Raw genomic sequence first — 23,445 nt, 5'->3', positions numbered from 1 at the left:
ATGTGTGTTGGTTGTGATAATCGATTTTGAAATTTTATTATGGGGTTGGGTGATCGGGGCGGCCGGGTGATCGGGACGGCCGGGAATTACGTTAACTAGTTAGTGTAAGATGGGAATGCTCGCTGGCAGTCTGTCAAGCAGACGGGTCGATCGCGAAGAGATAAAACCCCTACACTCGCAGAGTGTAGGAACAGGGTAGGCAAAGCGTGACGTTGTAGAGGATTGATAGAACGAACAATAGAACCTTTCATAAAGCGGTATACCGATACCGCAACCTCATCAGCCTCCAGTAATCCTTTCATAAAGGGGGAACATGCATGTTGAATTGATATTATGGAACGAAACTATTTATCCTCCTGAAACTAAACAGCGGCTTTGTTGCTAAGGCCCTAATCACATGACTCTGAGATACTGATGTTGAGAGCAGGAATCCCCACTACATTAGTTATTTAAGTAAAAATATCACTAGTCATCAGTAGTCCAAAATATGGAGATCGGCTCCACAACTTTCAGATTGTATCTGACGACACAGGTCCTGCTTCGAGTCAAGTCATCTTCACTTCATAATACATTCAACTTGGACTCACCGAGCGGTGTGGGAAAATCCGTCTCCAGATATCCGAGAGAACCTACAAATATGGAGTGATGTGTTCTTGGTTCCACTCGAGGTCCACCTGACTATTGAGGCGCAGCCAGCCTGTAGGGTTTTAATACTGTCTGAGTTCATGTTTACTTCTGTCGGCCATCTAATAGTTTATCAATCTTTTATCCAATAGGTGCGGCTACAGAGTACGGGTACAGAAGAATCAATCCCACTTGTCACTAGTGAACCATGATCGGCACAAGAGATGGGAATTCAAACTTTTTATTTATTCAATTAGATTTGGCGCCCTTTCTCCTAGCCTGATGCGAGCTTCAGCTTATACAAATCCCGGCAAAGATCTGACGGAGCACTTGAAGATCCCTCGTTTGTATGTATCGATCGGGAAAAAGCGAGGGTCACGAATATCCTTCGCTTGTAAGCTTTGGATTGAGCCGAGAGGCTAAATATTCAGCTGAAGACCGAGCTGAACTATGGTTCCACATGAGCAGATCTATAGGAAGGTACATATGCCGATGGGGCAAGGGTATTATTATAAAAAGACGACCTAATTCTGACCCTGGACAATATCTCATTTCGGATCAATTCTAAGTATCGCAAGCACGAGTGTCTCTTCTCTTCTTGAGTCTTCAGCAAATATGCAGCTCCTTTCGATTATCGCACTTCTCGCTTTCGCGCAGGGCATTGTTGCCCGCAACCTCTGCAAAAACGGCCAGCGTTACTGCGGAAGTGCGTTCAAGCAGTTTGACAATGCCGGTATGAGAATAATAGTACACACTATATAAAGAGATGTTGCTCAACTAATATATCATAGGCAAATTCTCGAGTTTCGATGACGAGACACTGTACCTCTGTGACAGCTTCAAGGGAAGCCCACCTGGAAGCAATGGAGAAGTGAAAAAATTCAACCATTACCCCATCATCGTGCAAAACTGCCCACATAAATGCCATGTCGCAGGCGGCGGTGAAAATGATTACTGTACTGGTGAGTATTGCCCTTAGAACCCGAATTTATTGGATTCTTCTATTCTACACTCCCTTCGGTCCAGTTGGATGAAGATATCCATGCCAACCTTTATATTATAGGGGAGATTCTTTTCAACAATGACGAGAGGCTGGCAAAATGTGTCGATGCGGCTTATAAGAGAACTGCGAAATTTGCCATTAAGGCAAACACCAAGCTTGATCTGCTGAAAGTGGAAAAACAACATTATTTCCGACTGCGCAACTGTGTCAATTTCTTCCTCGGATCCCGGACTATAAACAACTCCGATGAAGAGTTCAACAAGAAGGTTGCCGAGTTGCAGACTTCCTTGAAGGAGGGTCAGAAAAAGGCCGACGAGGCATTTGAGGCCGAAGAGGCAAAGGAGGCGAAGGCGGACTAAGGCAATTGAGATAATCCGTCAAGCCAGCTCTACGGGGAGAATTCCTGTTCAGCATTTTCTCGAGGACGCTTGCTGCCTACTTTACATGTATCTATGGTTTTGCCAAATTAACCACATTCCACAAGTCCCTGGATTTATAATCGAGAAAGTCTCCTTTTAATACCTTAATGAATCCAGTTGTCCATCTGGATAGCGAAGAAGCGGAGGCTCAACAGATTCCTGATCAATATTGAATGGAACCGTAGCGTTGTTTTCTTCACAGTATTTTCTTTCTCACACATGCAAAGAAACCTGCGTCAAAACCTGGACTTAAAGAAGGTTTGTTCACATCTCACCGGATACAATTACAGAAAGGATGGATGGATGGATTTCATTTACCCTGACCTCTCACAAGAAAAGTTGATTATAAACCTCACCCACTAGGCTGAAAACAGATTCGTTTTTGGTCTAGTACGGTAAACCAACTAGAAAAGCGATATGCAGGCTACAACTACTTTCTAAATACATCTTGACTGATCTGATTGAGAGTGTTCCAAGCTGCCTGAACGGTGAACTTTGAGCCTCACCTAGTAAAGCCTGTCGTAGCCTTGTTGCCATTTGTGGTATTAGGCTGCCCTCATGGCGCGGCTATGGTGGAATTGCGAATGAGACGGACTGCAAGCGTCCAGTTTTGGCTGCATTTCTGTTAGAAAACTCGAGAATGCGGGCAAAGCTCAAGCTAAGAATCTGGACAGTTAATGTGTTGCAGATGCGGTTTTTTTCGAATCCGTTTATTTGCATGGTTGACTTGGCCTATCTTTGAGCTGGAACGGTGACAATTTATTGTGAAGACGGCGTTGAAGATCTTGAATTAGGAGTACTGATTTAGTGGGAATGATAGGTTCTCGGGTATTAGGGATCGATTGCGGTGAAGTTGTGATCGGGGAGTGGTGGTTGGTGTCGGACTCCCCTGGCTGGATGCACACCGGGCACTATCTTGGGGTGCCCGTGTTGATGCTTATTACACGCAATATGGGATCAAGCAAACAGTCGAGTCGCTCCGAGGAAATAAATACCACATCCTCCGAGAACGTCGTCTCAACAGTGCTGAGGCGCCTGAGAAGCGCCCACGTCTAAAGCACAGAAGGCGTGTTCGACAACTGGGAGGTCCCACAAGGGGATTTGGAGCACTCTCTGTTGTAGTTCAGAGGTATATGTTATTATATGATTCTAGAGGGAAACATGAGGCTATATATACAGCGAGAAGATCAAGTTGATTTCCAATCAACTTGGTTCTTCGTATACATACTTCAGGATTAATTCCGATGGTTCGGCTTGGTTCCTGATCTGCACCAGCCTCATATCACAACACTCTCGGATACCAAGGCTCATAATATCGACCGATGGCTTTAGAGAATCCCGTCGGAAGAGTCAACCGGTTCAGATGATGGTTTCGCCACGGAGAAGTCGCATTCCGGTACGCAAGCATTCCCTTTGTCGGCTTCTCTTGCTATTATGATCTGTCATCTAGTACAGTAGTAGTAGTAGTAGTATTCATTTACACTGACCCCTCGCCGAAGCGATATGCAGTATACGACAACTATATATCTGAGCATGTATACGTAGAATGATCTACTTCCTGATATAAACTTAGAGCCTCGTTACGGCCTGTCCTGGCCCATTACCGTTCTTATTATTAGGCTGCCCTTGTGGCGCATAACTATAAAACTGCTGTAATACCTCAGTGAAGTCTATTACCGCCTATACTGACTTTATATATGAGACAGTGTCTGGTTTATCTTTCTTACCTTCTTTTAAGCCTTCTAGCAGACTCGATATACTGTTGAGTATATTCCTAACTTTCCTTTTTAGTTCTACTTACAGCTTCTGTAGCTGTAGGTATTCTATTAAGATATAGGTGACTTTCTCCCATGTGCCGTACTCGTATAACTCGTCTTTGTGAAATCTGAACTGTTTTGTATAGATAGATAGCCAGTTATAGCCTGTACGTAGCTATATCGGCAGATATATATAATTCCTCAGTAGGTTCCTATACAGCTTTCGTATATACTGTGCTGGTAGGTTCCTATTGATTTTTTATAGATATATATCTTTAGTTCTTTTTCCTACGCTTAGCCTTATTAAATATAGAATTTATTATAGATAAATACATTCTCTCTTAATAGTAGTGGTTAAAAGAGGTAGGTTTTATTTAGCTTTATAGCTTTCTTTATAAGCCGGTCTACTATATTATTCCTAATATTCTTATAGTGTTCTAGAATCTACTGGAGATATAGGCTGATCTTGAATGTCTAGACCTTAGAGACTATCTGTATAATTATATAGATAACTTACTAGCCTGATTTGTTCCTTATATTTCAAATTACTTATAGAGCTGATCTACTGTTATAGAGTATTATTATAGTTGTATACCTACTGTTTCTGACTAATAGATATTAGTAGGCTATTTAAACACTATATTTATGTAATGGTTACTAAGTTGCCAGGCTAGAGACCTGTGACTAGGCAAGGATATCAGACAGTGGAGATCAGATTGGACAGTTGATACACAGACTGATTCTTGAAGAGATCAAGAATCCTGAATACTTGTGGGATGTTAAATACACTAGGGTTCGGGTGGGCCTCGATATGTAGGCGACTCGAAGGGGATTAGGATTCGGATCGGCGTCGAGTGCCTGAGGTGTTGTATACTCGGAATCCCGTGACAGTAGGGCAGTACTGGTTGAGAAGAGATTTTGATTTATTTTATAGGGAGGGGCAGTATTGAACTAATTAATATATCGTGTTTGAGGGAGAAAAATGAGGTAATAATGTTTAAAATTAAGGACACTAGGTAACGCGACGTTCGCGCGAGTGCGCTTACATTGGAGGCATATTCAAGACGTTCAATAATGAGTTGCACAAGTTAAGTCGGTAATGAGGAGAGCCGATCGATCATCGCGTTGATGGAGAGTTTGATCGAGGTCGAGGCACATCCCCAACTTGAAGGGCCGACCGAGGCAGCAAGATTGGGGGGGTTCAGCCCTGAAGTGTACGCCGCATTGTGACTCATTTGTGAGACGCGTCCACACTGAGTCGCCCCACTTCTGACAATCTCGAACGGCGATGGGGCGTCCGGCTCTAGTTCGAATATCACTAACATGCGGCGATTGCCGGTAGTGGATATTCTGATAACGCCCAGCCTTTTTGTCGAATTAATCAAGCCGTTGTTTCTCAGGTTCAGTCTATTTGGCAGTAACCAGTCAACTCTTTCCAGAAGGTCTCAATAACTTAGTCCTTTGTCTGCTATCGTCAATTTGAATGTGCACCATGAAACCACTAGTAGTACGCGGTATTTTCAACGCCTTGAAATTCCATCCGGAACTTGAATTCAACTTGATGGTACACTGAAAGAAATTCCAAGGTTTATTTTGTTTCATATTACAATAAAACTTCAGGAATACACAATAATCAAGCTTTCCTGTGCTTTAATAAATGAAATCGTCGTTGATGATGTCATCAATATATCTCGACGTCAGAATTAGTATTGAATGCGATCGATAAAAACAGCAAGACCCCCTAAATAAGCCACTGCAATTTGAGTACACAAACACCGGCTACCTAGGTATATTTCACGATTGTGTCTAGGCTACTAGTATATAGGAGCACCTTGGAAACGTCAAGATGTATGTTGCAACCCAAATGGAATCTCGTTCAAGGTCTTCTAACAATGTGGGTAGGAATCGTCTTACTGCGCCCGTTGTGAGCATTATTGGAGTCATAGGAGGGACTACCTTAATGTTTCGCTACCTTTCTCCCAACAAAGACGGCTCCTTTGTATCCGACGAGGATCGACAGAGAGTACGGGGCGGGACTGATGGAACATCCCCGTTTGGAACGGTCGCTGGCAGGCCCCCACGAAGCACCGGCGGGTCGGGATGAGGCTGAAGGTGGATTTACTATTGGTTTAAGTACTATTATTTAAGAAAACTGAATAACAACAACCCTCCTCTCTCTATCCTAAATAATGATTCAGACCAAGATGACTTGCCATATGCAAAGGTAGACAGTACCCCACACCTACAATATACAATGGAATATTCTTTCAAAATATCAATAAAAATAGAGATGTTTCAATCATTAGAAAATTAAATATTTCCAATGACTCACAAAGGCAGGAAGTGGAGGTATCAGTTTGTTGTTTGCAGGGGGTTGTCCCTTCATCAGGCACCACCAGGCAACAACACACAAACCCCTGCAACCTCATTTCAACATCACCCCGCATCAAAACCAGCCAAGTGAACGAAGAAATACTTTGCACCTCACTCGATGCTCAAAAATACTTCTCAGACACCTCTACAATCATCGTACTGCCCACTGCCTCTTTCGTTCTCGCCATGCCGGCCAGTGAGTTTCGCGCTCATCGCCAAGAAGCTTCCCAACCAGGCCGGTATGCTCACTTGAGGGACGTGAGATCTGGAGATTTGGATTACTCTATTTCATTCATATCGAGCTTACCCGGAGTCGAACAGTCCGAAATCGAATTTCTACTGATGGTTAGCGGTGGGTCGGGTGAATTCCAGCATCAATAAACTGCTATGATTAATATCGACCAGATGCCCACGATTACCCCGATAGCCATAGCTTTCTCGCCAGTGTGTCCAGTCATGAGACTACAGATCAAGTGGCGACACTCATCCGAAAATGTCAGGAGCCACGTCGCTTGTCACGCCTCAGCATCCACGATGCTTTGATGGTCATCGATAACCTGATGTCTCCCGCCGCTCTATCCACAAACCATAGTGAATTTAATTCGACTTCCGAGGAAGACACACCCGAGTCCGAAGGTCTGAATGAATTTGATGACAGCTTTGACTTTGGTGATGGGTACGAATGGGAATCATGTCCACAGTCCGCCTCGCTTCTTCACGAAATGCGCAATCGTGATCTACAGACCGCCAGTGCACACGGGTTTCAAGTCGGATACATTGAAGATTCAATAGGGAAATCGATAGTTTCTGTGTCCTGCCAAATCGCTCAGCTGGATATATCCAACGATGCGCTGCGAGCCTGGGGTATTGACCGCTCGGAAAATCTCATTCTACTCATCCGGTATCCCAGATCGTACCAGTCCCTGCAGGAAATCCTCCAGACTCGCGAGATTTCCCTCTCCGGTATTGAGATGCGAGTGGGTCTTTGTGAGTATAGTTTCACCTCGCCGCATGTTGCTAGGGATATTTTCAAGGGTGATAAGATGCTGCCGAATGAAAAAGATCTCTCTTCCGACCTGGATATGCAACCAAGGCTCAGAGATTTGTTTATTTCATACTCTCTGCACCACGTCTTGAATGAAAGATTTCTTGCCATCGCCAAGCTTCGAAGGGACTTCAATCTCTCGTGGACAGGTGCAGAGCTCTTCTGTCATGAAATGCAAGGGAAGACAATCGATCCTGCTGGGCCGGATGAAAAATATTGGGCTGTGGATGAATGGTTGACTCCTGTTCCTCATCTCATGGAGTCTGATCATTTTGCAAATGCTGTAATGAAAGTGGAACTTATGTCATTGCCACTTCTTGCCATGCAATACACCCTCCGCCACTTTGTTAGATGCCCACAATTCTGTCTAGTCTGCCATTGCAAGACTGGTGATCGGTTCGAATCCCTGAAACCCTACGTCTGCTCCCGTGGTCTATGTCTTTTCCAGTACTTGGAGCTGGGGTTGGGCGCCAGCATTGAGTGTGAGGTTCGGTCAAAGCCGATGGTTGTTGACCTCCTAGTGTCTCTCGCATATGCGAGTGCAATATCCGGGCATCTTGAATCATTCCCAGATGGCCTACGTCTGAAGGTCCCGCTTAAGAACAGCTATGCTTCTGATCAGACTGGAGAGATGCAAAATACCGATCTCATAACCCGGGCCCTTTTAGATCCAGTGACTATGATTCTTTCCGGCTCAGGTGTGGAAAAGCTTGACTCGGGTGATTGGATCATGATACGAGATGCAGAGCCTGCCCAGCCCACGGTCACCTGGCATTGCCAAGTTACGCGAATACCTCTCAAGGCATCCGACTTTATTCTATCCGACCCAGTGAAAATTACCAATCAAATTACTTCCCCACTCCCTACAGCAACACAGAACTGGATACCTCCCTATTCCAATGTGACAAAACATCATGTCAGATTCTCTCGTTACGATCAAGACTTTGAAGCATTGTCGACTCAAGACAAACGAGGTGCCATCAAGCTGCTATTGGATACTTTGCCAAGCATCAGTCAACTCGCAAATCTCCTCGGCGAATCCAGCACTCGGGGTCTTCGCTCATGCCTGGAGGGCAAGGTTAGCCCAGCAGCCTTCGACTTACTTCGTTGGATCATAGCCTCGAACCGATCATACATTGTGCATGAAACCGAGAAATCGGCACATCACCACGAGCAGATGACTAAACATGTTCGATTTCGCTTCATACAGGGAGCTCCTGATAGGGAGCAACACTTCCTGAAAGCCGTACAAACTCACGCAAAAGACATTCAGCCCTCGACGATTTCCGCATGGCACGGAAGTCCCCTTTACAACTGGCACGGCATCCTGCGAGAGGGGCTTCATTTTCGAAAGATTGCGAATGGTCGTGCCAATGGGAATGGGATTTACCTTTCCGATAATTTTGCAACATCGTTGTCCTTCTCTACGAGAGCTATGGGAAGTAGGAATTGGCCACAAAGCGTGCTGGACATGCAGTACGTTATCTCTCTCAACGAGATCGTGAACTGCCCAGATAAATTTGTCTGTAAAATGCCACACTACGTTGTGCAATTTATAGACTGGATTCAACCGAGATATCTTCTTGTCGGTGGAAAGGTTTCCTCTCTACAACCAGTCACCCCGTTCGGTGTGTCTCCGCCACAGGGACCAAAGGCAGAACAGCCGATGTCGAAGGCCGGTTTCATTAACTTGACAGAAGATGATGATGATGGACCCAGTCAAACCAAAGCCAACATAGAAAGCTGTGAAGAGGCTCCTCAAAGTATCCCCAGTAACCCTAGTGTTAATTCGTCTTCGGATTCCCTCCTTTTCTGCAAAAATGGATGTCAAGCATTGGAATGAAGAAAGAGAAATGATGGACAGGGTGTCAAAGAAGGCACGAAAGTACTCCGCTGGCCAGCTGGATGCTATCTGGAACTCACTCAACTCTGAAGATGGAGGCTTACTCCTTCCGTAGAGAACTTACCTGAGAGAATAATAGATCTATCTATTTCTACGACAATGTCTAACAGGGTGCTGTAAAACCTTTGCGCTGTGGACTTCACGACACAGTAATGTCTGCCTACGAATAACTAGTAATAGTTATGGAAATAGGCGCAGCATAAATCAAGCGCATTCCTGCCCAGCTCGACTCCCCTTTATGTCAAGCCATGCACTCCTTCCTTGGATTCGCGCAATCGAAAAGTTTTGACTTTTGCTGTGACATTGATCCGACACCAGTTTTAGGTATACGACGACACAAGGACTCTATCCTTCTAGACGCGAGACAGGGGCTTTTATTAGAAGCATTTCCACCTCAGCTTGAAATATGATTGTGGTGAGCCACTGATGCCCCCAATTGGAATGGAACTGATTTTCATTCCCCCACTCAAAGAAAGAAATGACGCTTCGCTAAAGCACCTACTACCCGAAAATAACAATATACAAATGTCGAACACCAGAAATGGAGTCAGGCCTGCTGAACATGGTCCGGAGATCCGTATATGAAACATCCACCCGCAAGTTAAGGTCGAATATAACATCCCTGGAGGTCATCATATTCGGACTGCCGCTTCAACTTGCTCAGAGCTTCTTCTATTTGTACCCAGGCTCGAGGCAACAAAGTCCCCATAAGCCAATAATTCCCAGCAAAATCCTGACCAAGCATATTGAAAATATTGAAGCCAACATACCCCGGCCCGATTGCCTCGTTGTAGTAGTTGACCATCGTCCCTGGAGGATTTTGCCGTTTCTCACCAGCATCACCTCTCCTTACAACGGCTGGCGAAAAGTCGACAACTTTCATTAATTTGGCCTTCAGGAGGTTGTTGAAGATGATCGGTACCATATTTGATTCTCCAAATAAAAGTTTTGGTTCCCTCCCTGCATCTTTTTCATGGAATACTTCACGCAGTAAAGTCAACCCCTGATTTTCTGTTGCTTGCTCCGTGAGATGTTCTCGATGCTGTAGAGCGATAGAGCCGACAGTGTCGGAGCCCGCTTTTCCAGATAAAAATGTGTATGTTCCCAGGACCATATTCTGAATGAAGACACCCGCTGATTGGGCAAGAAGCGGAATTCGATATCGCGCATTCATTAAATTCAAAATGGTCACCGGTCGATTATTAGGCTCAGATGCCGTGAATGCTTTGGCCACCCAAGCTGTGAGTATGTCGCTGTCGCTAACAAATGGAGGTTTTTCCTCGTCATAGATATTCTCGGCGATCTCCCGATAGGCCTGTTCCTTCAATCTGAAGAAAGCATCCTTTGGCAAGAATATCACACGTCGTTCTCGGTTAGAATTCCATAATTTATCCCACATGAAACGAAGCATGAACATGATAAAGCTTGGGCCTTGTAGACGCTTCCCCTCGACTTTCAACTCTTCCAGAGAGTCATCCGCACTGGTGATCATCGGGTGTCGACAAATATCTTCTCGCGCGCCGAGGACCTCCGGAACTTCATCTTCGCGACCAGCCAAGACCGAAGACCATCCGGTCAGTAAGGCATGTCCCCCCATTGCATCCATTAGAAGGTGGGGCCATGTGAGCGCAACTGTTGTCGCATCTGCAAAGGTTGTCACATGCAGGGACACAATGGGCTCGTTTTGACGTATCATATTATCAAAAGTTGGGAAATTTGGCCGAGCGATAAATGGTCGCGTCTCTGTGGTGATAGTCTGTACAGAGGGACCTTCCGTCTCTTTGGGAAATTTCCTGCCGATCGGATGATCCTCCAACCTGGTGTCGTGAGAATTATGAGTGAAGAAGACTGTTCTGTGTTCCAGTCCTTTGGATATCGGGACATGAATCTCCAGTTTCCCATTATCCTGCTCAATGTTAGGAATCAGGCTCCGTAACGAAAAAGAAAAGTCTTTCAGCTCGCCCTCATACCTTGAATCGTAAACGCCCACCTAGTTTCTTCCAGTCGCCCATCCTTAACAGCTTTGATAAAGCCTCATTCAACTTTTCAGCATCAAGAACATCATTAAACCGCATCATCCAGTTGACGAAACAATGATTGACCTTGCTGTCGTCCAAGGAATGCAAGGGGTATACATCATGGGGGATGTCGGGGTGCGCTTCAATATCCATCATCACAACAAGAATGTGTTCATGGTTAACATCACGACTTCTCGATGTTGGGAGCAGGGGCAGTTTTGAAGCAGGCCGCCAAGGGCGAAGATCGAAGTCAGAGGAGCCATTATTGAGCCGGTTCCTGATTTCAGAGCAATGGCGGGTCTCGGTCTCACAGCAGAACCCTTGAAGATCACCCCCGAAGCCGCGTCGGAAGAGGGAGAGATCGACGTATTTTGGAGTTTCGACAAGTCAGTCTGTGATCCAGGGGCTATTGGACCGCGGGTCGTCATTGTTCAGAAAGTCAATGAATGGCGTACCCACTCTTTTCTTTTCTGCTTCGAGACGTGGAGTCGCCATCGTCATTGTCGTCGCTGATCCCGCTAGGCAGCGATCCCAATCTCTTCCTTCACTACTTCGTAGAGTCTGCGAATATTAGTATTTCTTTTTGTGAGGTCTCGAGCAACAGCGACCGATGAAAATGGTCCTCTTTAACATGAGACAAAGGGCTTACCTAGTCAAGTTTCGTATCTCGTCTCATGGACCAAGTTTCGGGAAATGCGACCGACTCAAATTTCAGACAACTCGCACAAGGTTTTACTTCTGATTGCCAAATAATGCGCAATTAAACGCCCTTTGGGAAACACTTGATGTCTCCGCAGCAAGAATTAACCTACAAATATCGTTATTAATTTAGGCGGGGCACATTGGGGGCTGAATGGCTCACAGAACTAGCCCTCTTCAGGCAAGGGGGGTTGCATCCTGCGGGGAATCCCCAAACATTGCATCTTCAAACTCTTCCTGGACAGCAGCAAACATTTGCCAAACACCAAAATCCCAAATTTGAAATGGAGCAGACCCGCCGACCACTGACAGTGGCAGTCATTGGCGTCGGCCAGATGGGCATCAGCCACGCGTTGGCTTACCACCACAATCCAGGCTTCGAGATCGTCGCTCTTGTTAACCGAAGTCCCATCAAACACCTTCCGGAAGAGCTAATAATTTATCAAACTCTTCTTGATATACAGGACGCACTTTGCCTCAAGCCAGATGTAGTATCGATTAATACGCACACGGCAACACATGCTAACTACGCTGTGGCCGCGATGGAAGCCGGCGCCCACGTCTTTGTTGAGAAACCGTTAGCCGCGACAGTCGCAGAAGCGGAGGAAGTCGTGAACACAGCACGCCGCACAAATCGGAAGTTAGTGATCGGGTATATCCTTCGACACCACCCAAGCTGGGTGGAATTTATTCGTCAGGCCAGGCAGCTTGGTCCGCCTTTTGTGATGCGGATGAACTTGAATCAACGATCAACGGGCGAGGCGTGGAATATCCACAAACGACTTCTTCAAGATGCGAAGAACCCTGTCGTAGATTGCGGGGTGCATTACTTGGACGTAATGCTTCAAATCACCGATAGTAAGCCGGTTCAGGTTCGTGGTATGGGTCTTGCTCTCAGTGATGAGATCCCGGCAGGCGATCAGGTCAATTATGGACATTTGCAGGTTCTTTTCGGTGATGGTTCGGTTGGCTGGTACGAAGCTGGTTGGGGCCCGATGATGTCCGAGACCGCGTATTTTGTCAAAGACGTGATCAGTCCGAAGGGGTCCGTCTCTATCGTTATGAATGAGACTAGTGTCACAGCTGCCGGTGGCTCTGCTGACGTAGATAGCCACACGAAGACGTCGAAGATACGTGTTAGCACTGTCGTTGATGGAATTCCGCGTGATGATATACTTTCAACAGAGGACGAACCGGGTCATAATGAGCTTTGCGCCCGCGAACAGCAGTTTTTGCTCGATTCGATACTCGAAGATCGAGATTTATCTCAACATATGGAAGACGCGGTTCGATCGCTGAGCATTGTACTTGCTGCAGATGCTTCGATGCGTTCTAATCGCGCAGTTGATCTTCCTTGATCCTATAATTAGTTCTCTCACACTTGAATCATCATTTCACACTCAGCCCTGTTAACCTACGTCAAAACCTACCTTACTGTCGCTGTTTCTAAGGGCTACAATCTAAATTACCCCGTTGAATACCATTCATTTTTATATTATGTATGGATTTTACTGACTATTGGCGGGCTATACTACTAACAAGTAGGTAACTCAGATCATGTGCCATTGATTAATATTGACATCTGTCGAAGATTAGCATTCTTCAAGTTCGAATCGCAGGGTAATAGTTTCCAACACCCCCGTCCAGGATACAATTCGAGAAATACGTCGAGTACACCTAGTAAATGCACCCAAAACAAAGTACCCCACGACTTTACCAATCCTCGTCCCAAGTATCGCGTGGTACTCCGGGTTGGGTACTCCCATATTCGCCGTTCATCATCGGGCCACGAAAGCCCTCGCTCAGCTGTGTAGAGAAGATTCTTGATCAGATGCTTAGTGTCTTCATTAATGACGATATTGAAAAAGATATGACGAAGTGTGTCAAGTGGATACTCCTTCTCATAAGCAACCTTGATAAGCTCTGAGATCCAGGGACGCGGGGCTCCGAGAACTCGTTCAATGAGTGTAATAAAAATCACACTCTTGGCAATTGTTCCCTCCAAGCGGTGGCTAGGATGATTGTGAGAAGTCATCTGAAATTCCAGTTTGATTCCAATACCCGAGCAATCTGAGTTCGCTGAGACTGATCCGGTAACCGGTATTCCAAAGGTGATTGCATCATGGAGACATGATGATGGGAAGGATGCGGCAAACTGTCGAATTGACCAGCCTTGTTGAGAAAGATCAGTAAACTTTAGGGAAATTCGAGGAACGAAACACCCTTGCACTCTTGGATCCTCAATCCAACGATGAATATTGGTTCCTGCTTCAACATATTCCTCCCATTCGGTATGCTCAGGGCGTTTGCGAGACCATTGCTCGGAAGGAGGATCGAATTTTTCACACATGCTGTCAACAATAGTCAACTACTATTTCCGAATGCAGAGATGTCTCTTCATATATCAGCGTACCTGTCAAAATTTAAATGTGATATTTTGGATGCAATCGATATCGATGTTTGACACACTCTGGTTAAACAAATCTGAGGTTATGCTGATGGTTGGAAGCGATGAGAGCACTGGAAGGCAGCTCTTATATTGAAGGACCTCAGTTTGGGTTTGTCAAATGATAGATCTCAGCAAAGATGGACGAACAAAGAGACACAATTTCGCCAGATGTCTCGAGATAGTTGAATAGAGCCATTGTTTAGTACAATGAGAACAAAGAAGCGCACATCAACAATCCATTATCAATTCCCCGTTAACTAGTCATGACTGCCCAGGTGCCTCTGTTACTCTATCTATGGATTTTTATCCTCCCCAGTGATGACTCCTAACTTGAAAATAGACAGTGCCCAGGTGTTATTATGGCAATATCTATTTTCAGAAGTCCTGTAACGAATTGATAACTTGAATTAGGTATGAAACAATAAATTTGCCGGGTCAACGTTTCCAGTTCTACTATATCCTAAAGTCCAGCTTCTCGAACTTGAAAGTTCCCGTCATCTTCACCTAGTTGTGACTCGGATCTCTGCATCCTTTCCGAATATACGTTTCACGAGTTGGATCTCCTTCATACCGAATGGCTTCCCACTGGCCAATGCCATACTCAGGACCAACCTCCTTTACGCCTCTGCCGCCACCACCGATAATCATATTTGCCGGTCGGTATTCCGGGTTTGATTGCAGGCGACGAACAGCCGATCCGTGAATCAGAGCGTCGGATGGAATGTCTCGGGCCTGACCACGATGTAGCGGCCAGCAAACCATTTTCCACGAACCATCAGGTTGCATGTCAGACCGACGAATGGGAAGATATTCCATCAACCGCCACGCCAGAACAGAGATAGGGGAGACACCTTCGCCAAAGCCTATTCGATCATGGAGTAGGCCTTCCGTGCTCGACTGTCGAAGCGCTTCCTTGAAGTGGGTGCTTGCTGAAGAATCTTCTGCCCAGTGCTCCAGGCATTTGTATTTGTACAACTTTTCCTGGTCGAACTCAATACCGGCGCGCTGTGCCTCCTGGACCATCCAAACCAATGGGGCGTGACTGAGCTGGAACTTCTCATCTCCTTCGAGTTGAAATCCACCGCCGATGTCTGCATGTCCACCTGGAAACCAAAGTTCTTGCAGGTCCTGACTGCCGTCATCGGCTTTCTGCTTTGAGCCACGGAGAGCCGAGCCCTTTTCGTTGACATCGCCATTTTCGCTCTCGGAATCATCCACGGACTGGGGGACGCCAGGTACAACTAGCGGCTCAGTTTTGACAGGATCCAGCCGCTCTTTGTATGTGGTACTTCGGCTACCTGCTGCGTTTCCTGAATTCACGCCAGAGTCCAGCAGTACTGGCTGAAACTTGACCCTGCGTTCGTCAATGCTTACCGCGTGTCTGATCACACGAGCGGTCGGCATTGTGTCATTGTTGATTTCGAAATCAGCAATGCTATTGACGGTGTCAAATAGACCCAAGAACTTCACCCTAGTCACCCGGCGACATAAGGTCTCACGACAATTATTCAGGAAGTCTGTCGCCTGTTTCCTTTTCTGTGTTCCCTCGTATCGGGTTAATTTCCATTGCGAAAAGGCATCCCATATAAACGGGATCATTTCCTCGTTATCCGGGCCCAGTAGTCCAGCGTAGTCGAGCATCTCTGCGAGAAATCGAGCGGTGTAAGCTCCACGAGAGAAGCCGAAAATAAAGATATTTCCATCTCCCCGGTAGTGTCGCATCAGAAACCTGTAGCCACCCAAGACGTGCTGATCAAACGACTCCCCTAGAGCCTGACTGATTGTCTTGCTCTTTCCTAAATGGCTACTCTTCTTCAGTGTCTTTGCTGCTAGGGACCCTGGTGTGATTTCAGTTCCAATGCCCGCTGAGATGTGTTAGCTCGGGAAACTATGTCTGTGATGAGTTGTGATTAGGGGCGGGCCGAGATCATACGCTGATAGTAAACCACTGTTAAGGTATTAGATTAGTCTGAGTCGCACGTGTAAAGGAAGTAAATCCAAACTCACACTGCTCATCCGTTCTTTGCAACATCCGACAGATCTTCAGAATATTTGTCTCCGTGCCATCAGCACGAAAAGTATTCCCCGTTCCATCAAAACAAAGGACGATTTGAATCGGCTTAGGTTGCGACATCTTTCTTCACTGAAGCTTCAAGACTAGAAGTTGAAGTTGAAGATTTGCGACCGACGGGCGCAGCATGAGCGATCGCTTTATTTGAATGCACTGACCATCACTGTTCATGTCCAGCTATGCCTATCATGACAGTTTCGGGTTAGCTCTGCTTACAATGAAGACCAACTTCTGTCGGAACAGAAATGTACGTCCAATCAGGTCCATGGGTAGTTGTCTAATTTTTGTTATGTTCGCTCACATACTAATTTGTATGCGACCGACCATGACTAAGACTCTTGGCTAAGTTACAATGATACATTCTGACCATGCCTTACAATACCAATTCCCCACTCATACCGACACACCCCTCAGTATTCAAAGCACCTGAGGTTTCCAATATCAGCGTGTTGAATGCTGTATCCAATCGATGTAGACCGTTGAAGGTCCCAAATAGGCAGGAACGGCTGCCTCAGTCCTCAATATATCTTCGAACATCATGTAATCGAAGCATTTGGACAAATCGTTCGTGGTTTTGCCGTGTGAGCGGCTTAGTGAGGCCATCCGCAGCCATCTCTGCGGTGGGCACCCATCTGATCGTCAACCTACCGTCTGCCACTTCTTGTCGAAGCCAGTGGTTGTGTATATCGATGTGCTTGAGCTTCGTATGCAGTTTGGTGTTGGTGCTGGTGATCAGATCGACAGTTTGTCTATTGTCACACCGTAGTGTAATCTCATGGTTTGGTCGGAAACCAAGGTGGCGTAGAAGGCGAATCGTATATTGCATCGCCCGAGCGGCCTCCGATAGAGCAAGCAGCTCTGCTTCAGTGGTTGAGGTAGTGACAGTGCGTAGCTTTGACGCCTTCCAGTCAACTGGTCCTCCATATATCTGACATAGATATCCAGCAGAGCTCGTCTTGTCGAGGTTATCTGCGAATGAGGCATCGCTTGCGAATGCAATAGATTCCAACCCACTACCAATTCCATATGCAATTGCCCAAAATCGTGTATGATATAGGTAGGTGATCACTCGATCAATAGCATCAATATGCTGAGGTCCCGGATTGGTCAAGAACTGTGCCAATCGAGCAGTGGCTTTCGCGGCATCAACGCGGGTGATTGTAGTAGCATACTGAGCTGATCCCAATTTGGTCGAGAACTCTTCAATATACTCTCTGCGCGGTGTACCGTCGTAAGGCTTTAGGCTATCAGGTGCTGTCATTGGCGTCGTCACCCGGGGCTTATTCACAAGGTTGAATTTGACCGCCATATTCGCAATATAGGCATCCTGACACAACCACAGCTTCTTCATTGATCGATCGCGTATGATCCGAATACCCAGAAACCAGCGGGCATCTCCATGATCTGTAAGCTCCCAGTGTGTGTGGAGCTGTCGCTCGATCTCATAGGCGCGATCTCGTTGATCAGGTGCGCTAGCCAGAATAATATCATCCACGTAGAAGAATACAATAATTCCCTTACCAACGAACACACAAGGATCCTCAGGTAGTGGTGTCAAACCAAGCTTACCTAACACGCTACAGGCCTCCTGCTGCCAAAGCTTTGGCGAGGTCCTTAGGCCATACAGTGCCTTCACAAGCTTCCAGCATACTGCTTTCGGCAGGTTTGATCCATCCGGTGGCTTCACATACACCGGCTTCGGTAGTGTACTGTTCAGGAAGGCATTTACTGCATCAAATTGCCTTAGATCCCAGTCAAACGCAGCAACTAAACCGAAGATAATCCGTGCCGTACGGGCAGCGAGGGTAGCAGCACGCTTCTCCTCTGAAGTTACTCTCTCAAGGTCACCTCTCACACATAGACGAGCTTTGTGTTTCAATAGGTTGCCATCCTGGTCAAACTTATAGTCAAAGACCCAACGTAGTGGCAAGACCTGAACAGATCGATCATTCGGACGATCAACCACTTCAAACGTGCCTTTGCTTTTCAAGTTCCGAACCTCCAGGGCGGCTGCTGCCATGAATGCGTCACGGTTAGAGTGTCGGACCATATCATTCCAGTGCTCAGGTGCTGATGGCAGGTCGTCTCGGTGACGACTCGGTTTCTCAGCGTTCAACGCAGTAGCGAATGCATATAACAACTCAGGTGGTTCGACCGACAGTTCGTCCTCGGTAACCAGATATGTATAGTCATCTCGCCGTGTTGACCTACGCTCGCGCTTACCCTCAATAATATTGGAAGGGCTCAACGACAGATCAATGTCTCGAGGTGCTACAGCCAGCAACGGCGTAGCCAGTTCTTCGTGTAATTGAGCTTCACTCTCAGATAGAGGCTCCGGTTCAAACAACTCATTCTGCTGCTGCTGAGGCTGGTCATCCTGCTGATCTTCGTTTCTTGTAGAATTCGAAGTCGTTTCTTTGTTCACCCCCTCAGTCTCTGTAGCAGGTTTTCCGGCCGGAAAACGATGTCCCAGCGGAGACTGTTGAGATGGTCTTTCAATAGTAGGTGGCGGAGTATACTGTTGTACAGCCTCAAGATGAGTAGGTGCAGGTGTCGCTTCACGATCAGCTACTTCCTCAGGGTCATCTTCACTGCTATCCTCAATTTCAGGCTCTCTACTAACGCTCTCAGCATCAGTAGGTGCTGGATTCGATTGTTCGGCCTCAGATTCATGTCCGATTCGTCTCTCAATCCAGTCGTCAGGGAGACCTATTTCGTGGTGAATAACGCGCCATTCCTCACGGTCGTTGAGGATATCACGGGTTTCTGGGATCGGTAGTGGGTGCTCCCTCCAAAACTGTATGCCAGGGTGCCAGCGACACGATTCATCGAATACTGCGTCGCGTACGGTTTGAATCCTACCCGACGAGGGCATCCAAACTCGCCACACATTCGAAGCCTGATAACCAACCAAGAAACCAACTTCCGCACGAGGGCGAAGTTTGTGAGAACGGGGAATATTCGGTATCCGGCAATAGGTGAGACTGCCATACAATCTCAGACATGACAGGTCTGACATTCTCACAAAGTTCTGGTCCAGGTGTGATCGTGCTTCATCCCAGGGCACTATCCAACTTCCATCCTCTAGATGGGTTGGAGTCCTGTTCAGTATATACACCGCAGCGTATACCATCTCTGGCCACAGGCCCTCAGGCAATTGGCCCTCAATACGCAGCTTTCTGGCCTTATGAATGACGACACCCCCTGAGCGTTCGCCGGGGCCGTTCATCTCAGCGCTATGTACCACAGTATGTGTCACCACAAAGCCCATTCCCTCGAGCTCTCGTTCAGTATCAGCTGTCACTGATCTCTCGTTATCTGAGTGAATTCCAATCAGGGGTATCTTCAGTAAACGGGTGGCCAGATACAAAAACGCCCTTATTCCGTTTTGACACTCTGATTTACGCGCGTGCGTATACACCCAGTGGAACCGAATGCCTGATACATAGAAATGTGTGATATATCGGTGGCCATTATGTGACTCCTTTGGCATTTCGATTAGGTCGTAATACAGCTGGCCAAACCTGCCAAACGTACGACCTACCGGTCTCCGTGATATCTGACGTGGTGCGTGTGACATACTACACACCTGGCACGGGGACTCAGTTATGCCAGTAGCCTCAGGGTCCTTGATTTTGATTCCTTCTACCATCTCAGCTGTTTTCTTCACTGCATTTGGATGTATATGGCCCAATCTGCGATGCCACACATCCGACGATGCCTCAGAGATCCTTGGTGCAATCGATTTCCGCACTGCCATTGCGTACTCGATATCACACTCACTCTCTAAGGTGGCAGTTCCATCGGCTAGTCAATTAGTTGCATCACCCTGTGGCTTATCAAACAGCCACAGTTTCGCATTATCATTCCAGGCTACACGTGCAAATGGGATGCCTCTCGGATCTCTTATACAGTTGTTCATCTCATCCCATTGGCAGCCACGTTCCTTTGCACAACCATACGAGACTAGGTTGGCTTGGAAGGTAGGTGAATGACAGGCATTATGCAATTTGACGCTGCTTCGCGCACCCGTTCTAGGGTCAATACAGGACATTACTGCAGTTCCATACCCTAAGGTGCGAGTGACACTGTCACCAGTTTTGACGACTGATTCATCAGGGGTATACTCAATGAACAGATCTCGGTCCACACAGATATGGCGATGAGTTGCTGTATCAAATACCCATTCATCCCTAAGGTGAGGCCTTTGATTAAGACAATTCAGTGCCAGCGTAGTCATTGACCAAGTACCTAGGGCAGCACCCTGTTTTTCAGCTGAATAATACTGATTGGCTGACTTGATCTCCTTGTCAATAAACTCCTTCCAATCAGGATGATCCTTGAGCATCTGGTTGATCCTTCCTTGAGTTCTCGAATCGGCACTCCAATTGGCCGATCTCTCCTTTTCATTGATATATGGACATTCCCATGGTTTGTGGTTTCTTTTACCACACGGGCACCATCGCTCAGCCATTGGCACATCCTTCAACGACCGCTTCTTAGCCGGTTTTGTTGCACTTGGCGAATCTGGTACAGCCTCAGTGCTACCTTGAAGAGTTGAGAATGCAGCTCTTGGTGCTGAATGACCTCGGAGATTGGTCGGTGGCGCTGGTGCTGGTGCGCTACCAAAGTGCTCGCGGTAGTGAGCCAGGAAGTCATTCACCAATGTACTATTATCCATCTTGGTGCTCTCGATCGTGATAGGTCGAAGTTGTTGTGTGTGCCACATTGGTGCCAAATGCTTCACTGCTAACAGGAAGTCCTTGTTAAACTTCATTTGGGTCTCACCAATAGCAATCATCCGATCTCTCATCTTCTCCCAACGACGTACAAATGCTTTTACATCCTCACCTTTCCGCGGTGGATACACTGCATTGTACATATAGTCCTGGCGATATTCCTCATTCAGGTTTCCAGAGTCAGAGTATCGGTCTCTCAACATCACTAGACGTCCATGCACAGTAGGTTTATCATACAGCTGATCCCTAACTGCAGGTTCAACGGTTGCCATAATCACTCTCTTGATATTGGCTAGTCCTCTCTCCTCTCGATCCCATCGCTGATAATTTATCTTATATAGATCGATCGCCGTTGCATTCGCTTCGGGAGACGGTGGTTCAGGGCACTCTCTCGGTTCAGGAAGAATACTCTCAGGGGTATCGGGATCGATGAACTTCCATACACGGTCGGTTTCGGCGACATCGCGGATAGCACGTATCCAATCGATCCAATCGGCCGACGTTCGCAGCTTGACGCTCTGCGAAGCGGAGATAACAGCGTTTTCCATAGCGGTATCGGGTTGTATTCAACAGTGCTGCTTTCGATGCAGATACTGTGTACAGATCGGTTCGCTCTCAGGGGTAATTGACCGACGGGGTCAATTCGACAGATAAACGGTATGAATAGCCTCAGATTCGACAGAATAGGCAATATATTCACTTAGCAAGCCGGGCTCATAACTGTCGGAACAGAAATGTACGTCCAATCAGGTCCATGGGTAGTTGTCTAATTTTTGTTATGTTCGCTCACATACTAATTTGTATGCGACCGACCATGACTAAGACTCTTGGCTAAGTTACAATGATACATTCTGACCATGCCTTACAATACCAATTCCCCACTCATACCGACAACTTCCCGGCTAGCTACCTTTCACCAAGACTCTATCCAACCTATCGCTGAGCATCATTTGGAAGAAATGCCACATTGTGGGGCCACTCAATCGACGTGTGATATGCTACTGACAGTAGTTGGTGGAGCGAAGGGCGATCATGGCTGATGTTGCGATTTCTTCACCCCTTGGCATTAACTCCTTCCCGCCCCACGGTTCGCGCCCACATTTCACCTCCTGCAGGCGATATCCGCCACCATCTCAATAATTACCAGCGAATATTGTTACATATGGCCAGTGGCCAGAATTTTCTGACTTCCGGGATCTCGAATAGTTTATTGTGCGCCCTCTGCCCGGACTTTCAAAGTTTAGGTAGCAATTAATTCCCAGACCTCGCTCGGAGGGCTTCAAGGATTTAAATTGTCGGCCACCGGCTCTATATATAAATTAGCTCGTATGGATCTCATGCAACACTAATAATAGTTTATCTCGATGCGTCTCACCGCCAGTATCACGGTATATCACAACTTGAATTTGGAACATCCATAAATTCAATAATTATGTAGCATGCACAGATAAAAGCTCGATGTGATATACTTCAAGGCTAGTGGTGAATTGACTCCCAAAATTACTAGCAGAAGCGATTTACTCACCGGGATCCCTAGAGGCTACTAGAGGAGTAGTAGTATTTGGAAATGACTCTGTATTATTTCGCCGCCTGAAGCGTCTATATTCTAGTATGCATGTTCTGATTTCTGATTCTAGGTCGCCGCAAGGGGGAGCAACAAAAGTTGGTTGTTCTAGATCAGGTTGGACCATAGCTATGTCGTACGTGGCTCGAAAGCAAAAATATCCATAATTCGATAAAGGTCGTGATAAAAAAAACAAGAGGAGAGCCGACTGAACCCTTACTAGCTACGAATTTATCGGCTCAAAAAGCATTTCCTTTGAGATGTTCTTTGTATATTGTTACTCTATGAACTGCCTGCCTGGTATTTGGGCTGACTGGAGAGATTCCGAAGAAAGAAAACTGAATATAGAAGTCGCCGACCGCACTGATTTTAGATTGTGGATTCGCCAAAGCTTGGGCCCGAGTCCTAATTTGAGCCTTTTCCGTGGGCACGGAATAAACCTTTGGATTCTCAACTTGTGCAAGCTTTCATACTCGACCAAAGTACTCGGCGCTTGTTTTTAATGAACCACGTGATGCTTTATTTCTATGACTCAAGCGCTGGCCCACCCGAAGACAAATGGGGATATGATTGCGTGGAGTAATGTGTGGTGGAGTCCCGGAGTTGTCTCGAGGCTCCGAGCCCATCGGAAACATCCCATTAGACAGCCATGCGATGTCAACAATTCATGCCTGCATAGCCGCGCTATCTGCTGTGTATGTAATCCGTACGGAGGAGGCGAATGTATAACGGGTGCGCGTGTATTTCGTTTATTCACGGTATTTCCGGGATAAAATGTTTT

The 23,445-nt window shown here is 46.6% G+C and overlaps 5 protein-coding genes across 5 annotated transcripts; 3 read left to right on the top strand and 2 right to left on the bottom strand.

The window, feature by feature from the left end:
- Nucleotides 1-1,239: 1,239 nt before the first annotated feature.
- N7509_007989 (uncharacterized protein) lies at nucleotides 1,240-1,986 on the top strand (the record flags this gene model as incomplete). Its single annotated transcript, XM_056632626.1, has 3 exons — nucleotides 1,240-1,357; nucleotides 1,416-1,586; nucleotides 1,688-1,986. The coding sequence occupies 3 exons, from the start codon at nucleotides 1,240-1,242 to the stop codon at nucleotides 1,984-1,986; spliced, it is 588 nt and encodes a 195-aa protein (XP_056488177.1).
- Nucleotides 1,987-6,362: 4,376 nt separating this feature from the next.
- Nucleotides 6,363-9,064, top strand: N7509_007988 (putative ubiquitin conjugating enzyme; the record flags this gene model as incomplete). Its single annotated transcript, XM_056632625.1, has 2 exons — nucleotides 6,363-6,528; nucleotides 6,582-9,064. The coding sequence occupies 2 exons, from the start codon at nucleotides 6,363-6,365 to the stop codon at nucleotides 9,062-9,064; spliced, it is 2,649 nt and encodes an 882-aa protein (XP_056488176.1).
- A 661-nt stretch (nucleotides 9,065-9,725) lies between these two features.
- Nucleotides 9,726-11,295, bottom strand: N7509_007987 (uncharacterized protein; the record flags this gene model as incomplete). Its single annotated transcript, XM_056632624.1, has 2 exons — nucleotides 9,726-11,030; nucleotides 11,095-11,295. The coding sequence occupies 2 exons, from the start codon at nucleotides 11,293-11,295 to the stop codon at nucleotides 9,726-9,728; spliced, it is 1,506 nt and encodes a 501-aa protein (XP_056488175.1).
- Nucleotides 11,296-12,125: 830 nt separating this feature from the next.
- Nucleotides 12,126-13,199, top strand: N7509_007986 (Gfo/Idh/MocA family protein; the record flags this gene model as incomplete). The annotated part of the gene is made up of 1 exon (XM_056632623.1): nucleotides 12,126-13,199. One exon carries the CDS (start codon nucleotides 12,126-12,128, stop codon nucleotides 13,197-13,199), a length of 1,074 nt encoding a protein of 357 aa, XP_056488174.1.
- A 355-nt stretch (nucleotides 13,200-13,554) lies between these two features.
- Nucleotides 13,555-16,424, bottom strand: N7509_007985 (T6SS phospholipase effector Tle1-like catalytic domain-containing protein; the record flags this gene model as incomplete). The annotated part of the gene is made up of 5 exons (XM_056632622.1): nucleotides 13,555-13,663; nucleotides 13,737-14,192; nucleotides 14,862-16,155; nucleotides 16,224-16,238; nucleotides 16,298-16,424. 5 exons carry the CDS (start codon nucleotides 16,422-16,424, stop codon nucleotides 13,555-13,557), a joined length of 2,001 nt encoding a protein of 666 aa, XP_056488173.1.
- Between the last annotated feature and the right edge of the window lie 7,021 nt (nucleotides 16,425-23,445).

Source organism: Penicillium cosmopolitanum, assembly GCF_028827165.1.
Source record: "Penicillium cosmopolitanum strain IBT 29677 chromosome Unknown utg000008l:1.0-4398992.0:1.0-4402845.0, whole genome shotgun sequence".
In the NCBI taxonomy this organism is placed as follows: domain Eukaryota; kingdom Fungi; phylum Ascomycota; class Eurotiomycetes; order Eurotiales; family Aspergillaceae; genus Penicillium; species Penicillium cosmopolitanum.
The sequence above is the reverse complement of the archived record's forward strand: the minus strand, read 5'-3'. Positions and strand labels throughout refer to the sequence as shown.